This window comes from Silene latifolia, chromosome 11, assembly GCF_048544455.1.
Source record: "Silene latifolia isolate original U9 population chromosome 11, ASM4854445v1, whole genome shotgun sequence".
Classification (NCBI taxonomy): Eukaryota; Viridiplantae; Streptophyta; class Magnoliopsida; order Caryophyllales; family Caryophyllaceae; genus Silene; species Silene latifolia.
Window position 1 is genome coordinate 46392662 of NC_133536.1, and position 20410 is coordinate 46413071.

The following is a 20410-nucleotide window of genomic DNA, read 5'->3' on the forward strand; positions in this document are numbered from 1 at the left end:
CACTTTTCTAGACTTCTACCCTACTGCCAAGGTGTACTCGGTCCTCCACTCGGTCGAGTGGAGTTGCACTCGGCCGAGTGGATCGCTTACTCGGCAGGTGCTATCTATATAAATGCGGGGTATTACAATCTTCCCCCCTTCAAAAGAACTTCGTCCCGAAGTTCACACCCGACACTATAAAAACCGAAATTCTACATCCCATGAATGTCTCAAGGTGAGAGACGGTGAGTCGGATATCGTGAGGCTAATACGCTATGGCCAACTAAAATCTACTATAAGGTTAGGTGTTGACCGACTAAGTAAATAAATTAAGAAGACTCGTGCTACTTGTACTTGTAGATACCCAGTATCTGTTGAGACTCCAACAAACACCCGATGATCATCGGGCTACAACATGCTTAGGAATCGCAGCGTTTCATCGACAGTTTATGTACAACTTTACGTCGAAAAACTTAAAACGATTTCGAAAATAAAACATTTCAAAACTTTTCAAAAGTACATGGAGTGTTTAATGCATGACGACGGGGTCGCAATGACACAAACTAGAGTCAAAACCGACACTTGACCAAAAACCGACTCAAAATTCAAATCCCGACTCCAACAACGAGTCAAACCGAGTCAAACACAAAAAACAAAACCATTAAAATGCTTCTATGTTAAGATTTCCCAGAATCTTACATAGTCAAGTACCAAACATGTTCATCCAAATCCTAGGATAGAACAAATCATGATTGCACTTGTGTGAAAGCGACAAGACACCTCGAAGACGTGATACATGGCTCGCGCCTCTTTGAGCAGCCCAGGTGGCCTCGTCGCTCAAAACTCACACAACCACTCATTTTCCTATAAATACCCCTTAAATGCAACCATTTGAGGGTTACGCGAGTGTCCGCCCCCTATTTTCTCCATTAAAATTCTCGACTCGACTTCCTAAGTCACAATCCGACACGTGTTTACGACCTACCGATCGTAAACACAAGCCTTACACATTGTTTGGTACCGTCATCGTGCATTAAACCACTTGACCAACCATGTCGACGACTACACCATCACTAAACTTAACAAAACACTCTTTTTACTTACTAAAACGGTTTTAAACCGAGTTTTCCGACCAAACGAGTTGGTACACTTACGTCGATTTCTCGCCATGAGCCTAGCATGTAAGTATGAGGGTGTAAAAATCTTCTTCTATCATGTTTTCATTTGTTTCATGACTATAACATGCTAAATCATGCATAACATGGTCCAAAACATGGGAAGAATGAGCCAAAACCGGATTTTTGGTTGAGGCAGAGGCTACTTACGTAGCAGATAGGCTCGCGCCTAAAGGACCCTGCCCAGCCTTAAGTCCAAACCGTGTTTGGTCTCTTCATCTCCCTTATTTTCATTTTCATATTTGTGAACGATTTTTACCATTTCAAATATTTTCAAACCATTTTTACAAGTTTTTAACCATAAAACATTTTTCACCCTTGGTTCTTAATACCATAACGGTTTAATCCGTGTTTCGGTGATAATATTTGGTTAATTACATTCAAAAGGTATTTTAAAACCTTTTATATCATTTCTTTACATTTTGAAGGGTATTTTAAAGCCTTTCTTCATTTCTTTACATTTTCAAAACAAATGTATTAGTCATCAACACAAAGTCATCCTTGGTTCCATATACCATGTCGGATTTTAACCCGAGTACGATGATGAATATTGACTAATTATATTCAAATGAACTTAACACAATTAGTACATAATTATTTTCAAAACTATTCATGTCAAGCTTGCAAAATCGAACCCGACATCGAATATTGTTAAAACAATGACGATTATTCAAGTCTCGTTCTTCAAATCAACACAAAAGCAGTTTAAACTGCCCTTTCAAACCAAAACGGGTCCAAATACCCATTTTTCAACACGTTTTATAAACGTTTTTCAATGGTCAGAACACGTCTTCCATCGTTGACTGACCCGCGCCTAAACAGGCCACTCCTTTTTTCTATTTTTCAAACCAAGGGAGACCCTCTTGCATCGCCAATAGGCTCGCGCCTCTTCTGCCTGCCTGATGCAGGGTCTGTTGCCTTTCCAGCACTAGTCTAGGATGATCCCGACTTCGGTTAACCCGAATATAGGACGGATCAGATGACTAGTTTGCTTATTCAAACACCGTATTTGCAAAATGCCTTACTGAGACAAATGGATCACGTTATGCGCCATAAACCTAATTTGGTAAATGGATGTTTAATTTCCGTCTTGCATGCAAATAAAGATTAAGTCCAACTCGACATCTTATACTTGATACTTGGATTAAATCAATCGACATAGAAAGCTCTCACATGTTAGGTTTAAACCAATGGATGCGCATTCATGTATTTAAACCGTTTTATCAACTTTTGCATTCAACCAACCAAGATCGATCGAAGAGAGGTCGCTACTCGGGCGGGATTGGGTGTCTGATTAAAGGGCTTCCCAATACGTACCTTCACCTCTTACTCAGAAACTTTGGATAGTGGACGACCTTATCCAGGGCGTACGAGAGTCATTCTAGAGATAGGATGCTAAAGAGGGACGATTCCTTATCTTTAGTACCTATGTTAAACCCTGCTTTGTGCTTCGTTTGACCGAGGTATAAAGTGGATTCGAATGGGTTCCAAGCATCCCACAAATGCTTGGTGGCGACTTCGAACATCTCTAATCATTTCGAGATCCTTACCGAGACGAAACCGACCGATCTAAAACGATCTGGTCGAAAGCATTTTTATGCCGCCGAGCGTGGCTTTCAAAAGACCACTGCACATCCGCAGACCGAGCTGGGCGCGCAGGTGGGCCCGTGTCCATAGTAATTGCTTAATACGCCCTACCCCTCTAGAAACACGGTTACGACCTCGTAACCAAACTCATACCTGCGCGAAAAGGTGAGGGTATCGCTCTTTCATGGGTTCCTCGGCCTCCCAAACAGCCTCTTCTACAAGATGGTTGGACCACAACACTTTCACCAATACTGTTTCACCATGTCTTGTCTTCCTAACCTTCCGGTCTAGGATTTCCTTGGGCGTTTCCACATACGTTAGGGCATCATCTAGTTCGATCATCTCCACCTCGAGTACATGAGAAGGGTCTTTTATGTATTCATGCAATTGAGACATGTGAAAAACATTGTGAACTCGGTCCAATACCGGGGGAAGTGCTAAACGGTAGGCCACCTCCCCGACTCTATCCAATATCTCATAGGGACCAATGAACTTTTGGCTCAACTTGCCTCTTTTCCCAAATCTCATAACTCCCCTCATGGGTGAAACTTTGAGTAGTACCTTGACTACAAATTCAATGTCACTTCTCCTCAAGTCGGCATAACTCTTTTGCCTATCTTGTGCCGCCCTCATCTTGTCTCAAATTACATGGACTTGGTCGATCATGTCTTGGATCATTTGAGGTCCCCAACAAGACGGCTTCGATGCTATCATCCCAACAAATCGGACTTCGAGATTTTCTTCCGTACAAAGCTTCAAACAGTGTTATGCTAATGCTAGCATGGTAGCTATTGTTATATGAGAATTCAATCAAATGTAGCCTATCTTCCCAAGAACCCCCAAACTCTAGTATGCAAGCCTTTAACATATCTTCCAACATTTGGATGGTCCTCTCCATTTGTCCATCTGTTGCCGGATGCAAGGCCGTACTCATCTTCAAGTGGGTACCCAAGGAGGTTTGAAGTTCTTGCCAAAACCTTAAAATGAATCTCGAATCTCGGTCCGACACAATGTCCTTTGGGAATCCATGAAGTTTGACCACATATTTGCAGTAGGCGTTAACTAACTCCACCTTACTCCAAGTGTCCTTCATTGCAATGAAATGAGCCGATTTGGTCAACCTATCCACAATGACCCAAATCATGTTGTTTTCCTTTTGTGTTCTTGGTAGTCCAACTATGAAATCCATAGATATCGGCTCCCACTTCCATTCCGGCACATCTAAAGGTTGCACTTTTCCTTGTGGTATCTTATGTTCCCCCTTCACTCTTTGGCAAGTCAAGCACCTTGCCACAAATTCCGCCACTTCCCTTTTCATATTTAACCACCAAAAGGTCTTCTTAAGATCCTTGTACAACTTATCGCCACCCGGGTACACCGAATAAGGTGTGTTATGAGCATCATTCATTATTTTTTTTAAGCTCATCATCACTTGGTATACACCATCTCCCCTTAAATCTAAGGCTTCCATCCTTATGAAACTCAAATCTTGAGGGCTCTTTCCTTTCTAGCACTCCTCTCCACTCTTGGATCTTCACATCACTTGCTTGTTTCTCGTGAGTTTCATCGTACAACTCGGGTTCCAAGGTCAAGTCTCCCATTGTTTCTCCCTTCCATATAACATGAATACCCATTCCCCGTACTTCCTCCTTCAACCTTAACATGGACAAGACGGTACACAAGGAGTGCACCGACTTCCTACTTAAGGCATCGGCCACCACATTAGCTTTTCCTTCATGATAGATTATCTCCATATCATAATCCCCAATGAGTTTAATCCATATCCTTTGCCTCAAGTTCAATTCCTTTTGGGTGTAGATATACTTCAAACGTTTGTGGTCGAAAAATACCTTAAAGGTTGCTCCATACAAGTAATGCCTCCAAATTTTCAAGGCAAAGACAACGGCTCCCAATTTTAGATCGTGAGTTGGGTAGTTCTACTTATAGGTCTTCAATTGCCGCGATGCATAGGCAATGACTCTAACATTTTGCATAAGCACACATCCCAAGCCATTATTTGAAGCATCGGTGTATACTTCAAAATTCTCACTCCCTTTCGGCAAGGATAACACTGGGGCCATGGTTAGACGCTCCTTTAGGATAAATAAGGCTGTCTCGCAAATCCTGTCCCACTTGAAACGATTCTCTTTTCTCATCAACGATGTCAAAAGTCTAGCAATCTTGGAAAAGTCTTTCACGAATCGGCGATAATACCCGGCTAGGCCTAGGAAGCTTCGAATTTCCGCTACATTCTTGGGTGCCACCCACTTAGACACGGCCTCAATCTTGGTAGGATCCATGACAACTCCTTCTCTTGATATCACATGACCTAAGAAAGACACTTTCTCCAACCAAAACTCGCACTTACTAAGCTTTGCATAAAGTTGGTGCTCCCTCAAGGTTTGCAAAATGATTCTTAGGTGCTCCTCGTGCTCTTCCTTGGTCTTAGAGTAGACTAAAATATCACCTATGAATACCACCACGAATTTGTCCAAGTACGGACTAAACACCTTGTTCATGAGATCCACGAAAACGGCCGGTGCATTTATTAACCCAAATGGCATCACCACGAACTCATAATGCCCGTACCACGAATTTGTCCAAGTACGGACTAAACACCTTGTTCATGAGATCCACGAAAACGGCCGGTGCATTTATTAACCCAAATGGCATCACCACGAACTCATAATGCCCGTACCTTGATCTAAATGTGGTCTTTGGGATGTCCCGATCGTAGGTCAATCTTTGAAAATACTCCGAATCCACTGAGTTGGTCAAACAAATCATCGATCCTTGGTAGAGGGTACTTGTTCTTGACGGCTACATTATTCAACTCCCTATAATCGATTCATAACCTCAAGGTCCCGTCTTTCTTCTTTACAAATAGAACCGGTGCTCCCCATGGTTAAACACTCGGTCTAATTGTTAGAAATTATTAATCTCATTATTCAACATATTCATATATGTTACATTTTAATTTAGTCATAAAATTAAAACTAGATCTTATGCATGCAAACAAAATAGACAAGAGAAGAAATCGTCTTTCTTACTATGGAATTTCGGATTAAAGGGCACAAGTAAGATCTCCTTCTTACTTGTTCTTGAGCTTTCCTTAAAGTGGATGAACAAAGGATCCAAAATAGAATCTCTCCCAAATGTTAATACCCAAAGAAATCCCTTAATAACTAATATTATTTGTACTAGAAATAATACTAATCTTACTAAAAATTGAGCCAAAATATTTATTTTGGTCTCTTGCAATTTCGGTCAAGAGGAAGGAGTTTTTGGAGATTTTATCTCTCTAATTTTTCATAAGATGTAGATAGTTAATTATATTTCTTACACACTACAAATATTATATGAGGTAATGAATAATTAAAGAGAAAACGTTAGTCTTTCTCTAGTGGGAATACCGGTTGAGGTATGGGTCATGGGGGAGCCAATACATGGAAAAATTGCTCTTCTCAAAAGCTAGGTATGCATGGCTACTAGCTAGATTTAATTATTGTGTTTTCCACTTAAGATAAAACACAATATAAATCTTATACTCCCTCCCTTATTTCGGTACACCTAAAATAAAATGGGTAGTCCATTTTATTTTGTCACTTGTTAATTTTGTCACATGTAACATATTACATGACATGTCACAATGTAATGTATTTTTAACATATTAAAAATCAACATACTCATAAAATATGTCATTTACAAAATCGACTAGTAATTCATAATTACTTGTACCAAAACGGTTTATCAAATTATAAATTACAACGTCTTGTATTTATAATAAATTATTCATTCAATTTCGATTTCAATTGTTTCGTAAACAATAATTTTATCCAAGTAATAAAATAATTCGATTACTTAGACCGTATCTAATATAATCGAATTACAATAAGACACGTTAATCTCACTCACAAATCATCCGTCAATTTTAAGCAATTTAATTAACTCGTATCGGCATACGATTAATTAAATAATCATTTAAGGGTATTTCCCTATAGGTATGACCTAAGGGGATCAACTGATCACCACCGTCGCACGACAGTAATGTCAAACTCTAGTCAGCCAATCATTACAGTTGACTGTAAAATATTACATCCCATATGTACTCTTAAAATGAGATTTAAACATGTGATCATCATGATCGACAGTTGTGATCGCATTATTGTTGGAGGACACATATTCCAACACTAATGTAACCCTTATCCGCCAATTCCCAAAGTTAATTCTTTAATTCCTCCATCTCTTTTGGACCTATCCGGTACGGGGCCTTAGAGATTGGTCCCGCACCCGGTTTCAAGTCCACTCCGAATTCCACTTCTTTTGGTGGAGGTAATCCGGGTAACTCTTCCGAAAATACATCCTCAAAGTCTCCCACAACCGTTATTTCTTGGGCTTGCGGTCCTTTCATATTAGTGTCCCATACATGACATAAGAGCATAGGACAATTCTTCTTGAAACACGTCTTTAAGGTCATTACCGAAACTAGTTTCACTTTAGGTTTGACTAAGTAACCTTTGTATGACACCCTCGCACCTTTGGGTCCTTTCAAAGCGATTTTCTTTTGATAACAATCTATATTGGCTTTGTGTCTACTTAGCCAATCCATCCCTTGGATTACTTCAAATCCTTCTAAAGGAAATTCAAAGAGATTTTCCGGAAAGTTGGTTTCATGTACTATGACCGACACCTCTTTATACACTTTTGAACATATGATGGACTCTCCCAAAGGTAAGGACACATTGTCATTGGCTAATTCTCCCTCCCCTAAACCTAAGGTCGACACATGACTCTTAGACACAAAAGAATGAGTGGCTCCTGAGTCAAATAAAATGAAACAAGGACGAGAATTAACAAGGAATGTACCGGAGACAACGTGGGCATCCTCTTCGGCGCTCTTCTTATCCATGGCAAAGAGTTTGACACTAGACTGGGTTCACCTTGTACCGTGCTTGGCGATTGGGTTGGCCTACTTCCCGAAGCATTGCCTCCCACGAAGCTTATTGCTCCAAATGGAGCTCCCCGGTTGAAATTTCCCCGGTTGTTGCCACCATTAAAAGTGGGGTTAGCATTCCTCGGGTTGCTCCATGCTCCCGAATTCTGGTTGTCGGTCCCGCTTTGAGAAGGAGTGAAGTAGGAGTTTCCTTGCCCGAACCTCCGGTTGGGCCCTTTTTGGGTGCTAGTACACTCCACTTTCTAGTGGCCGAGGCCACCACAATTGTAGCACCTTAATCCTCCTCCTTCACTCACGGCTCTACCTCCGTAGCCACCCGATCTTCCATAGCCACTTGTTGGTGCTCCTCCCGAGTAGGACCTAGCTTGATACAAGTTAGACTTCTTGGATTGATATCCTCCAACTTCACTTTATGTCCTTCCTTTCTCCCCGGACCTCTCCTTAGCATCCTTGGTCATGCCAAGTAGCCTCTCCGCATTTACGGCCCTAGCATAGACCTCTTTCACACTTGACAATTCTTCTGGTGGGAGCTTATCTAGGATTTTGACGCTCAATCCCCCCTTGAATTTGAGAGCCAAATGGGATTGGCTAAGGTGAAGGTCGTCCACCTAAGTAGTGAGCTCGTTGAAATGGATGTAGTAATCTTGTACCGTCATATCATCGGTCATAACAAACCGGTCGAATTTCGCCCGTTGTTTGCATCTCACGTGTTTGGGGATGAACTCATTCCTCATTTCTACCTTAAAGTCGGTCCAAGGGATTGCGGCCTCGCCTCTCTCCTCATAGAAGTCTCTCATTGCGTCCCTTTCCTTGTACCACCATCCTCCCGCAAGACCTCCCAAGTAGAAGGCGGCTTGCTCCACTTTAAGCTCTTCGGGGCACCTTACCACTTCAAACATGTTTTCCATTTCCTTTATCCAATCACTAAAGATACAAGGCTCCCCCACCCCAAGATATTTGGTGGGGCGGTGGCACGCGATGACGGTGCTCATGGTGGAGGCATCCATCGCCGCATATCTCTCCCTAGTGACATTTCTAAGGGCCTCGGTGCGGGCCTCATTTTGAGCAATGAGCCGCTCCATTTATTCCTCGGACATGCGGGGTGGAGGTGAAGGAGTTTTTGCACGGGTTCTCGGCATTATGTCTCTTTAATAAGTGTAACAAACGTCAATACATGCCCCAAAATAGGAGACAAAGGATATTGACCACCATACAGGTCCACTCGATTGAGTATGGAATGTCACTCGGTTGAGTGGTGAGCCCACTCGGTTGAGTGGTGTCCCACTCGATCACTCGATCAAGTGCCTTAACTTACAGAATGTTTCGAGAAATCCTTCCATGGTCCACTCGGTTAAGTGGTCTTATCACTCGGTCGAGTGACGCACACTCGGTCGAGTGAGTCCCCCACTCAGTCGCGTGTCACAACTTACAGGAGGTCCTTAGAGTCAAGAAAGACATCCACTCGGTCGAGTAGCAGGGGCACTCATCGAGTGCTTTCTTGTCGGCCGAGTCCCTCTTTCCACTTGGCCGAATACACATCTTATGAGCTATTTACCCATCCCAACTCACACAAGTCAACATATAACCCTATTTACATGTTCCTAAGCGCAAGTATGGGAAAAATAGAGGCATAGACACAAGATACAACTCACATATGATGATAATTAACATGTATGCTTACATTTATACATCCAACACGTCCTTCTCAAATTCTACCACCATCAATCATGTTATCATATAAGATATCACTAACCATGCAATAAATCCACAACACTAAACAAGGAGTATGCAACAATCACATGCACCAAATATGCCCCATTACCCACGCGTAGTGACCGACTTAAGTTAAGACAACCTTGGGATGTCTCCCAAGCTTGTCGCAAGTTCTCTATGACTCAAACCGGGTTCATTTTAGATTGAGTCACCCTAATTCATTGGTTTAGGCTCCAAAACCGTTGCTCTGATACCAATTTGTAACACCCCCATAAGTCGGGACCCTTTCTCTATGCATCCCCAACACATGGAGGCATTACAAGACTTGGTTTCCTAAGCTTATAGTGCGAACAATCGAGTAAAGAAGTACTTAACATAAACGTAAATAGATAAGTTGTAGTTAGTTAAGATGGTTACAAGTTTGGAGGATGCAAATACCATCCCATTAATACAACCTAATTGAAAAGATAAGGAGTTTAAATGTCAAAAACTAACATAAGTGCAAGTGATGACAACTAAGAAGATCGCTCCCAAGCCCTCGGTTCAAGCATGCAAACTTATCAACACTGATCTCCATATGGGCGGAAATCACCATATCGTTCACCAGAGACATTTAAACCCAAGTGTTAGCTTAACGATATAAATGTTCAATACATGAAATAACTAAACCTACTTACTTATATGACAATATAAAGACAATAACCATCATTCCAACAAGGTATGAAAATGCATGACAATCATCCTCCAACACACACGTCCATAAACCGGTGGCCGGGACACGCCCAAGACGCAACAACCGACACAATGTACTCGGAACACGTCCGTGGTACCGGGCCCGAGAGTGACTTGAGTCCCCTGCCAGACGTCGTGCCTCAACCACACGAGTCCCTTCATAACCCAAGTACTAAATATGCACACTCCCCTTGGAGTGGTAAGCTCCAAAGGTGACTTGAGCGGAAGATGGTTTTCCAACCGCCTTCCGTCTCCAAAATCGTAACCAAGAATCCTCTAACATCCTTCATTGTCAACCAAACCACAATCAAGCCAAACAAGTCCAACCAAGGTAATTATGCAACCATATCAACACAACAAATATAATCATGCTCAATTCTTCATTAATTCATTTCTTCTCATTTAATTGCTCTTTAACATGTTATAATGCAATGTAACCAACCTTGTGACCATTCACCATACTTACCTTCACATAACTATCATAAGGCCATATTATGTGATAAACCCTAATTATCAAGAACATGTTATAATGCAACTATCATTAGACAAATGTAATTAATGACAATAAATGAACAATTAAACACCCATATCATTATAGCTAAGTAGGGAAAATCCTACTTCGAGCTTATCTTGCCAAATCCTCAAACCAGCCACTTGAAGTGCTCCTCAATGAAGCTTCCTACACAATTAATTATTACATTCATTACCATAATCTAATATAATAACTATACTAATGATACGTGCATTTTGTATAGTCTTTTTAGCCTATTTTAGTACGTATTTCTATGTATTTTCGTACTGTTTATATTGCATTTTGCCCCCTAATTGGCTACTTTGGTTCGTTTTGTCGGTTTTGTAGGAATGAACATAGAAGTAGTGGAATCGTACCATTTTTCGTCCTTTTTGCATGCATTTTGAGGAGACGGGATTTTTCAGAGTGAGATCCTACATTGGGATGCATGAAGGAACGGTCTACGGAGCAGTCGGTCATGAGTTTGAGCTGTTTTGGACGAAGAATACTCGATCGAGCTGTTTTATCACTCGATCGAGTGGTTTCTATGGCCGAGGTTGGTCGATCGAGTAGTATTATGCTCGATCGAGAAGTGCTGGAATTAGGAGTTACTCGATCGAGTAACAATTTTGTTCGATCGAGTAGATTATTTGGAGAAATGCTCGATCGAGTGGTTTCAGACTACTCGATCGAGTGGTTTAGGCTTTCATGGGCTTTAATTAGTCCGTGAACGTGTTTTAGCTTATGGACTTAGTAGTTTTTCTATTTAAGCGCATAATAACTAGGTCATTAGCATCGATTCTATTAAGTTTTATCCTACTTTTCATCTTTCACAGTAAAGACTGCGCTTCTCTTTTCCTTTCACTGTAACTTTGTTTTCGGGGTTATTTAGCTCGGATTTGTTTGTTCTTTACGCCGGATTCTTGCGATTGTAATCTCTTTCTCCCTTTTTAATATTAATCTTTCATTTTTTCATCTTAATTGCTTGTTTTGCTCCTTCTTAATTTCTGCCCTAATCTTTGTTTATGCATTTTAATTATTATTTCATTATGCTTATTATTAGTTATTTCAATATTGTTATTATTGACAACATTAGCGATATGAGTAGCTAAATCTTTTCATGTTGAGATTAGGGGATCTACGGTAGAAATATGATAATGTAGTAAATAGGTTAGATGAATTAATTGTGAGATTTTGTCCCCATAGCAATATAACTGTATTTACCGACTTAGTTGAGTGCACGCTTCTGAGTCACCTTTTAATCTGGTTAAATTTAATCCTGGATCGGAAGATTGGACTAAATAGACCTGCTATGAACAGTAGACTACCCTGACGAGGACGGAAGTTAAGTTAGTGGGAATCTAAGGTAGAAAGTGGACCGGAAGGACCTTTCCATATCCGTCTCGCAGTAGTTTATCTAAGTTGTTTACAGTTGAGTCACTGGACTATCGTAGTGAACCGAAATCCTGACATGTCCCCTCTCTATTGATAGTTTAATCTCATTTTCTGCCTTTATTGCTCTTTCCTTGCTTCTCTTCTTTTTACACTTTTAGTTTAGAAAACCAATTACAAAACCCCCCATTTGTGACCAAATAGACGAACCTTTACAGATATCTTGCCTCCCTGAGGAGATCGACCTGACTTCCCTAGCTATATAGTTAGTTTAGTTAGTTATTTTTGATAGGTATACGACAGCCCTGTCAAATTTTGGCGCCGTTGCCGGGGAGGCAATTGCCCTATCTGTCTTTGTTTCGTTTACTTTATCCGTCTCAGGGAATTTTTATTCCTTGAGGCAGTTCTTATTCATTTTCTTTCAGTGTTGTGTATGCCCAGGTCACATAGGTTGGAGTTAGTTTCAGCTGATTCTGAACCAGAGAGGCTGTTCAGGCATAGACGCTGTCTGCAAAGAGAATCACGAAAAGAAGCCTTGAGTACTTTCGAACCAGAGCTTCAACATTTTCTATTTATAGAAAATCCATCTTTTGAAGAAGATACTTTCAGTTCTGTAAACCAACTAGTAAAGATGCCGAACATTGCCAGTCATTCGGAGCCTAAATCATCATCAATTCCAAAGGGTTTCAATCTCTAGACTGAGGATGGGAATACATTTGACATCCGTCCGTCCTATATCAATATGGTGGAGAGAAATCTCTTTAGAGGTGTGGCAGGTGAAGTCCCGAGGAAGCATATGGAGGTCTTTATGGACTACTGTTCTACTATCCCCGCCACAAAGGGGGTAACTCAAGACAAGATTAAGGAGGTTCTGTTTCCTTTTTCTTTGACTGAATCAGCCAGGGAGTGGCTGATTGATTTGGACCGCACGGCCGCGGGGGTCACAAACTGGGAGACCCTTGCTCTTGCTTTTTATAAGAGATATTTCCCTCCGCAGCGCACTAATCAGCTGAGGGCCAAGATTACAAGTTTCAAACAGGCACCGGATGAAACTTTCCATGAAGCTTGGTGCCGTTTCAAGAGGTTGGTGTGGTCTATTCCTCACCATGGTTTTGATCCGTGGTTCCTGTCCAATCAGTTCTTCAATGGGCTATACGATGATCATAGAGCCATACTTGATGCATCATCTAACGGAAGATTCCAAAAGAACACTGACGATGATAAGGGATGGGCCCTTATTGAAGAAATGGCGACCCACTGTGCTGAGTATGGGAACCCGAGGGATGGTATTAGAACAGTTCATGCAGTCGATAAGCAAGTTGTGGCTCAGCAGGAAGCCATGAATGCTAGATTTGATAAGTTGGAGTTGCATTCTGCTGGGGAGCCTCAGACGGTCGATTTGCTTACTAGAGGGGAGACTGTCACATGTGAGAGGTGTGGGAGCAACGACGGTCACACTGCTATTGGCTGTCTTATAGAGAAGGAACAGGTCCTTGCCTTTCAACAATACAGGCAAGAAGGGGGTTCCTACTATAATAACCAAGGGGCAGTCCATCCAGATTTGAGGTGGACAAGTCAAAATGTGCTCAATCCTACCCCTCCTCCGCAACAGCAACAACCATATGGCCCTCCTCATAAGGCTCAACAAGGCTTTCAGAAGCCTCATTCCTTTCCTACACCTAATCAAGGTGCATCATCTTCTGGTTGGGTAAGTGAGCTAGGTGAGTTGAAGACAATGTTGCAGTCTTTGACAAAGCAATGGCAACTGAGTGATCAACAAAAAGATGCATCTATTAAGGCACTTGAAACTCAAGTTGCCCAGTTAGCCCGAACCAGTCCACCAGGAAACCGGGACATTTACCGTCACAAGCCGATAAGAACCCACATGAGACGGTGAATTTAATCAACTTGAGGAGCGGTTATTCTTATGAAGGACCGAAATCAGACCCGGGGAAGGTAATTACTGCTGATGAACAGTGTTCTGTTGAAGAAAAAGAGCTGACGACAAAGAAAGTACTCGATCGACTAATTTCCGGGGGTCGATCGAGTAAAAATTCTGAAGAAAGGACTCGATCGAGTGAAATTTCTACTCGATCGAGTGAACAAGAAAAAGAAGAGCTCGATCGAGTAAATAAAACTGCTCGATCGAGTGAATTTGCTGAAGAATCTGCTCGATCGAATGACATTTTTGCTCGATCGAGTAATGAAGACGAAGAACAACTCGATCGAGAGCCTGCTAGTGCTCGCTCGAGTGAAAAATCACTTGAAAGACCATGTTCGAGAGGAAAGAAGTCTCGATCGAAGGATTTAGAGCTTGATCCGGCTGATACATTGGAAGAGAGGAACAAAGGGCTCGAGATACCCATCACGGTGCCCTTCCCGAGGCGTTTAAAGAGTACAAAGGCTAATCAACAATTCGGCAAATTTGCCGAACTCCTGAAAAGGTTGCAGGTCACTGTGCCATTAGCCGAATTGCTGACACAGGTACCCTCTTACCTTAAATTTATGAAGGAAATTTTATCGCGTAAGAGGCACATTAATGACCATGAGACAGTAGCTTTGACCGAGGTAGGGACAGCCTTAGTTCAGAATAAGTTACCTCCATAACAGTCAGACCCGGGTAGTTTTTCGATTCTGTGTCATATTGGTACCCATTTGATTGATAATGCGTTATGCGATCTTGGCGCTAGCGTTAGTGTCTTACCGCTGTCTCTGGCTAAGAGACTTGGTTTGAAAAAGTTTAATTGCACAAATATGACTGTTCAGATGGCCGACCGTAGCATATCACGGTCACTAGGTGTCATAGAAGACATACCTGTTAAGATCGGGAGGTTCTTTATTCCTGTTGACTTCGTTGTACTTGACATCCCCGAAGATGCCCATACCCTTATTATTTTAGGGAGACCGTTTTTATTTACTGCCCGTGCAGTGATAGACGTCGGGGGCAAGACATTGACTTTCCAGGTTGGGGACGAGGAATTGATATTCCATCAGTCTAAGTTCCAAAGGGCTCTCATGCAAGCTCAGCTTTGCAATGCCCTCTCTTATATTGACCCTCCTATTGACACTCCAAATGATGATTTGGAACATTATGCTGCTATCGTGACCCCTCCGCCTCAGGTTGAGAGCAAAAAGGAGGAAAGTTCGTCTGTTTTCCTTACTGTAGATACGGATGAAAATAATGAAGGAGCTGTCAATGGTTTTTGTGCAATTAATGTCAGTCAAGGTGGGAGCGATGATGTTAAAGCTGGTGAGAAAGGAGTAAGGACGAGAAAAGTTCGTGCGTATGTGGACGTCAACTATTCTCCTCCTAACGATTCAAGTTCAAGCTCGTGGAAATTGAAGAGGACGATTAATGTTGCTGAGGTGACGTCCTCCAGTCAGAAGCCTTCCGAGGGGCTACTGAATTGCTTTTAGAAGTGAGCGGGGAAATGCCCAGTGTACCAACTTGTATAAACAATTTTTAATTTCCGTCGGACTTATTTATTGCTTTTAATTAGGACAATTAGAATTTAGACATTTTTTTAGCATAGATTAGAAGACGATAGACTGTTACTATTCGTATTTGGTATTTTGGGATATTTTTGCGAGTGTTTTTATGCAGGTTTGGGGAATTATACGCAAATTCAAGAGCTTACACGAGGAAAAGAGCTCGATCGAGTACTTTTTGTACTCGATCGAGTGGAATTTGTTCGATCGAATGGTTTCCTGTTACTCGATCGACTAAAGCTGAAAAGGGGAGTTCTCGATCGAGTAACTTTTTACTCGATCGAGTAGCTGAATACAAGAAGTTCTCGATCGAGCAGTTCTAAACCACTCGATCGAGTGAAATTGGAAATTACTCGCAGGGAGTCTCCTTAACTTCCTTCTTTTTTACTTCATATTCATTTTCTTCTTCATTTTTTCGACTATTCCCCTTATTTGCGATCAAAAAAGCCCCCAAATCCTCCATTTTTCTTGCCCATTTACCAAATCCACCACCTACATTTTGTTTATTGCAAATTAATCGTCATTTGCCCTTTATTTCTCCTTTGATTCTCGTTGTTTTACACGGTCTATTAGAGGAATTAGGGTTCCGCGGTTTTTCGATCAAAAATCGACCATTTTGCTTGTTGATTATCGATTAATTGTTCTTTGTAGGTTCTTTATCATCAAGTAAGTAATCCTTACTCTTCTTTATCCTTTAATTACTTTAATTTTTGCTTTTTATGAGGATAATCAAGAATTAGGGTTTCAGTTTTCATTGTAGGTCGAAATTTTCGACTATATTTTTGATTCAATGCTTATTTTGTCTTACTTGATGCTTAATTCCCTTGCCTCATTGATTTTTACATGATTAATTCGAATTTTTTGGAAAAATTTGCGATTAGGGCTAATTACAGTCAAAATTTTCGACTGTATACAGGTTTTTTGCTGCTGCCATTTGCTTAATTGGTTTCCATTGTTGCTTAATCTGCTACACTTCCCCTATCACTGTTTACCTGCTATCATTCGAGCTTTTGAGGAAAATTATGGGAATTAGGGCTGTTAGTCGAATTTTTTCGACTATTTGGGGAAATTGTCATGCTGTTTTCACGCTGTTTTCATGCTGTTTAACTGCTGTTTTCTTATCAAATTCCCCTGCCCTCTTTGTTCAAGATGGATTCTAGCTCGGTGCCTTCCACTAGCTCGACTTCTAGTCTGTCCTTGTCTGAGACGGTGGTCCCTGCTGTCACCACCGCCTCCACTCCTGTTAGTACCGCAACCCCTATGTTGTTAGTCTCTGCTGCTGGTACCGTTTTCACACCTGCTAGCACTGCTGCTAGCCTTGTTTCAGCTACCACCTCAGTCATAGCCACTACTACTGCTAGCACTGCTGCTAGCCTTTCTTCCTCAGTGGTGGTCACAGCAGCCACAACCTCTACTTCAGTCACGGTGAGCACACCTGTGGCGGACTCACCTCCAGCCGCAGCTACTTTTAAGGCGGCCCTAGTTCCTCGTACCGTCACTGGATGGTCTTCTACCTCAGCTTCTAGAGACTGCGGTCGTGGTCGTGCTACACCTATTGCTGGCCGTGTTACGATTCGAGTGGACGACACCCTCGACTCCCACCCTGCGTTCCCACAGGTAACTTTTATTAATGGTGTTCATCGTAAGAGATTTTATGATTTAGTTGACTATGACTTTCTCCCTACGCGCTTCCTTTGCCGTACGTCACTTCAGAGGCTCGGCTTCTACGAGCCAGTTTGTGAGCTTTTACGGGGCACGGGGATGGCCGGACTCATCACTATGAGTGGCCACACTTTCAGGGATCTGAGCCTTGAGTTCTTCAGCTCCTTTACCTTCTCCTCAGGGGCACACGACGCTGTCCCTACTAGTCTTTCTGTGTCCTTCCGGTTGTATAACCGGACCTTTTCCATGGCATTTGAGGAGTTTGGTACCCGACTCGGCCTTTCCTTCACGGGCACCACTGTTGCCCCTAGGAAGGTCATTAGTGTTGTTTAAAGGGCTTTGGCACAGACCCCTTTTCACGAGCAAAACCTCCCTCAGGTCCACCTACCCCCCGCCCGTTACTTTCTTAGACTGATGGGGAGCACTATTTTTGGCCGAAAGGAGCCAAACAACATCAACAATAATGAGCTCTCCATCTTAGGCGGTTACCTGAACATCGACGGCGAGGGTCCCTTTACCCTCAACATCGCATATTTGACCGCCAAGTACTTCCAGGCTTAGGGAGAGAAGCTCATGGGCACTATTGTCTGCAGTGGCATAGCAACCTTTCTTTTCCGTTCTCTCCTCACCGTCTTGCCTCGTGACTTACCTTACATAGACAGTGATACATATCTGAGCCTCGCTGCCATGCACTCTCAGACTTGGCTAACCACAGACTACCGGACATGGAAGATAGATGGTTCCTTGTCCGTGGACCTTCCTTGTGACACCCTGCCTCGTCTAGCCCCTTTGCCCACTGTTTCATGGGGCGCCCGACCACCACCTCTACCTGAGTACCACCTCCAGGTCCGCCCATCTACTACCTTACCCGCCGCTAGGAAGCGGCGTAGACTTGAGACCGGAGAGGGATCCGCACCTTACACGGGTGGCCAGACTTCCACGACCACACCTTTGAGGCGTCCTCGGTCATGGACCAAGGGCGCCGTGATGGTTTGTTAGTTGAGATTGCAGAGAGACATGCTCGTATGGAGCGGGACATAGCTTTGACTTTGTTCCCTCTATACGAGTATCACATGAGGCGACACCGTCCGATCCCAGAGGGTTGCCACACCCTTCCTTTTACCGGTACCCAGCTGAGGGGTACCCGGAGTCTGCTAGTGAGGAGGAGGAGGAGGACGAGTATCCGGCGGCAGCGGCGGAGAGAGCTCGAGCTGAGCAGAGGAGGAGGAGAGAGCATGAGGTAGATCCGGACATCACGGTGACGGTGGAGGACGTGCGTGACAGTGACGAGGAGGCTGACGAGGAGCTGATGGTCTACTCACTTCCCCAGTTTTCTGGCTGGTTTAGGGAAATTCGTCTTTTGTATGTTTACTCTCGTTCTTTTATTTATTTTGTCTTCTTTTTTTTTTTATTGTTTTTTATTCTTTATTGGTTTTATATTCCCGTTCCCCTGTATATATCTGCTGGTGTATGCTGGAGGACAACGAGGGCGTTGTCCGTTTTGGTTTGGGGAGGGTATTGCATCCTTTTGAGTCTACATTTGCATTTGTTTTGCATTCACGCTTATTTATTTCAGCTTGCATTGTTTATTTATTTCATTAAAAATCAAAAAACCAAAAAAATTGGAAAAATTTCAAAAAATTCAAAAAAAAAAAAAATATTCACGTTTATTTTGGATATAGGTTGAGTCGGAACGGTTGATTTCCGTTATGAAACTGCACTATAACTTGTCATTTTACTAGAGCCTTGCACTTTCGTTGATGGTTATTAGCTTTGTCATACGCATAGTCTACGAGTTTTGTTCAAATATAGCTGACTGTTTAGACTTGACCTGATAAATCGGCAAGCTACTTATAATTTCTGAGTTTTAGAGCCCATAACTGGTGCATTCATGACCAGTTCATTAGGAATTGAGAGTAGTACTCCTTGCATAGCATGTTCATCATTTTTGCACTTTTATGACATTCGATTTCTTGTCAAATGCACACATTCGGGTTTGTGGTCAGTGTCACATGCAGGGAGGTGCTTGCAAATTTTCCCCTTTTCTTATATTTTCCACCCATTTAGCTCCACTTAAGCCAAAACTTGCCTTTTTGACCCATTAGCTACATCCCAAACTGAGTCTGCCTAGTCAAGCTAGTTTAGTATGTCTTATGTGGTACGATTCTCCGTCTGCAGTTTGGCCCATGTGTATATGATTGGAGTTGGTGGAAATTAAAGAAAGGATAAAAAGAAAGGAAAAAAAAGTTGAAATTGAAAAAAAAAAAAAAAAAAACGTGAAAAGAAAAAAGAAAAAAAAATGAAAAAAAAGAGAAGAAATCACGTTTACAGTGAAGAACCAGAAAGAAAAGTTTCAAAAATTTTGAGCTGGTTTGCTTTTTGAGTCCGTCTGTATTCACTTTTACCTTGTGACGGTCTCACTTCTCCGTTTTATTCCATATTTTTGAGGAGATTGTGTATGTGATTAGTGAGCTGTGTGCCAAATGAAGGGCACTTGTACTTTGTTTTTCAGTCAGTTGAGATTTGGACGGTCTTATATGGTCCTGTTAGGAACTAGCTTGACGCTTTTACCTCCACATTACCATAACTTGTTTTGCCTTTTCTCACCTGAACCTCACTATTCACATATCATTTGTAAGCCCTCGGCTCTGACGGACATTATTGGTTGGAGTGTGTGCATTGGTACTTGAATTGTCTTTTATTTTTGTTGCATGCATGCTATGTAGGTCGCAGCTAGGTGAGTGACTGTTTCTCTCTCTTTTACATATAATTTTCACCCTTTGTTTCATGAGAGATGAGTGACCACGTGAGAGTCCGATTTTGTTGGTCTTGCAAGGTCGATAGGTCGGCTATATTTCTGAACAACTTATAACTCGTTTGCGTATTGACTGCTTAGCTATAACTGTTAATTTTTGTTTTATTAAATTGGTTCAAGTAGACAAGTTAAGTTAGCTCTGAGTTTTCATTTCCGTTCCATTAGTTGCAGTTTTGTTTACTCGAGAACGAGTAAAGGTTCGGTTTGGAGAGATTTGATACGTGCATTTTGTATAGTCTTTTTAGTCTATTTTAGCACGTATTTCTATGTATTTTTCGTACTGTTTATACTGCATTTTGCCCCCGAATTGGCTACTTTGGTTCGTTTTGTCCGTTTTGTAGGAATGAACATAGAAGTAGTGGAATCGTACCATTTTTCGTCCTTTTTGCATGCATTTTGAG

At 42.0% G+C, this 20410-nt stretch overlaps 1 protein-coding gene and 1 non-coding gene across 2 annotated transcripts; both read right to left on the minus strand.

The window, feature by feature from the left end:
• Positions 1-4678: 4678 nt before the first annotated feature.
• On the minus strand, positions 4679-5305 carry LOC141613342 (putative mitochondrial protein AtMg00860). The gene has a single exon (XM_074432075.1). The coding sequence runs from the start codon at positions 5303-5305 to the stop codon at positions 4679-4681; it is 627 nt and encodes a 208-aa protein (XP_074288176.1).
• Positions 5306-13050: 7745 nt separating this feature from the next.
• LOC141616096 (small nucleolar RNA R71) lies at positions 13051-13156 on the minus strand. The gene has a single exon (XR_012530469.1). It is a non-coding gene; the product is annotated as a small nucleolar RNA R71 (small nucleolar RNA).
• Between the last annotated feature and the right edge of the window lie 7254 nt (positions 13157-20410).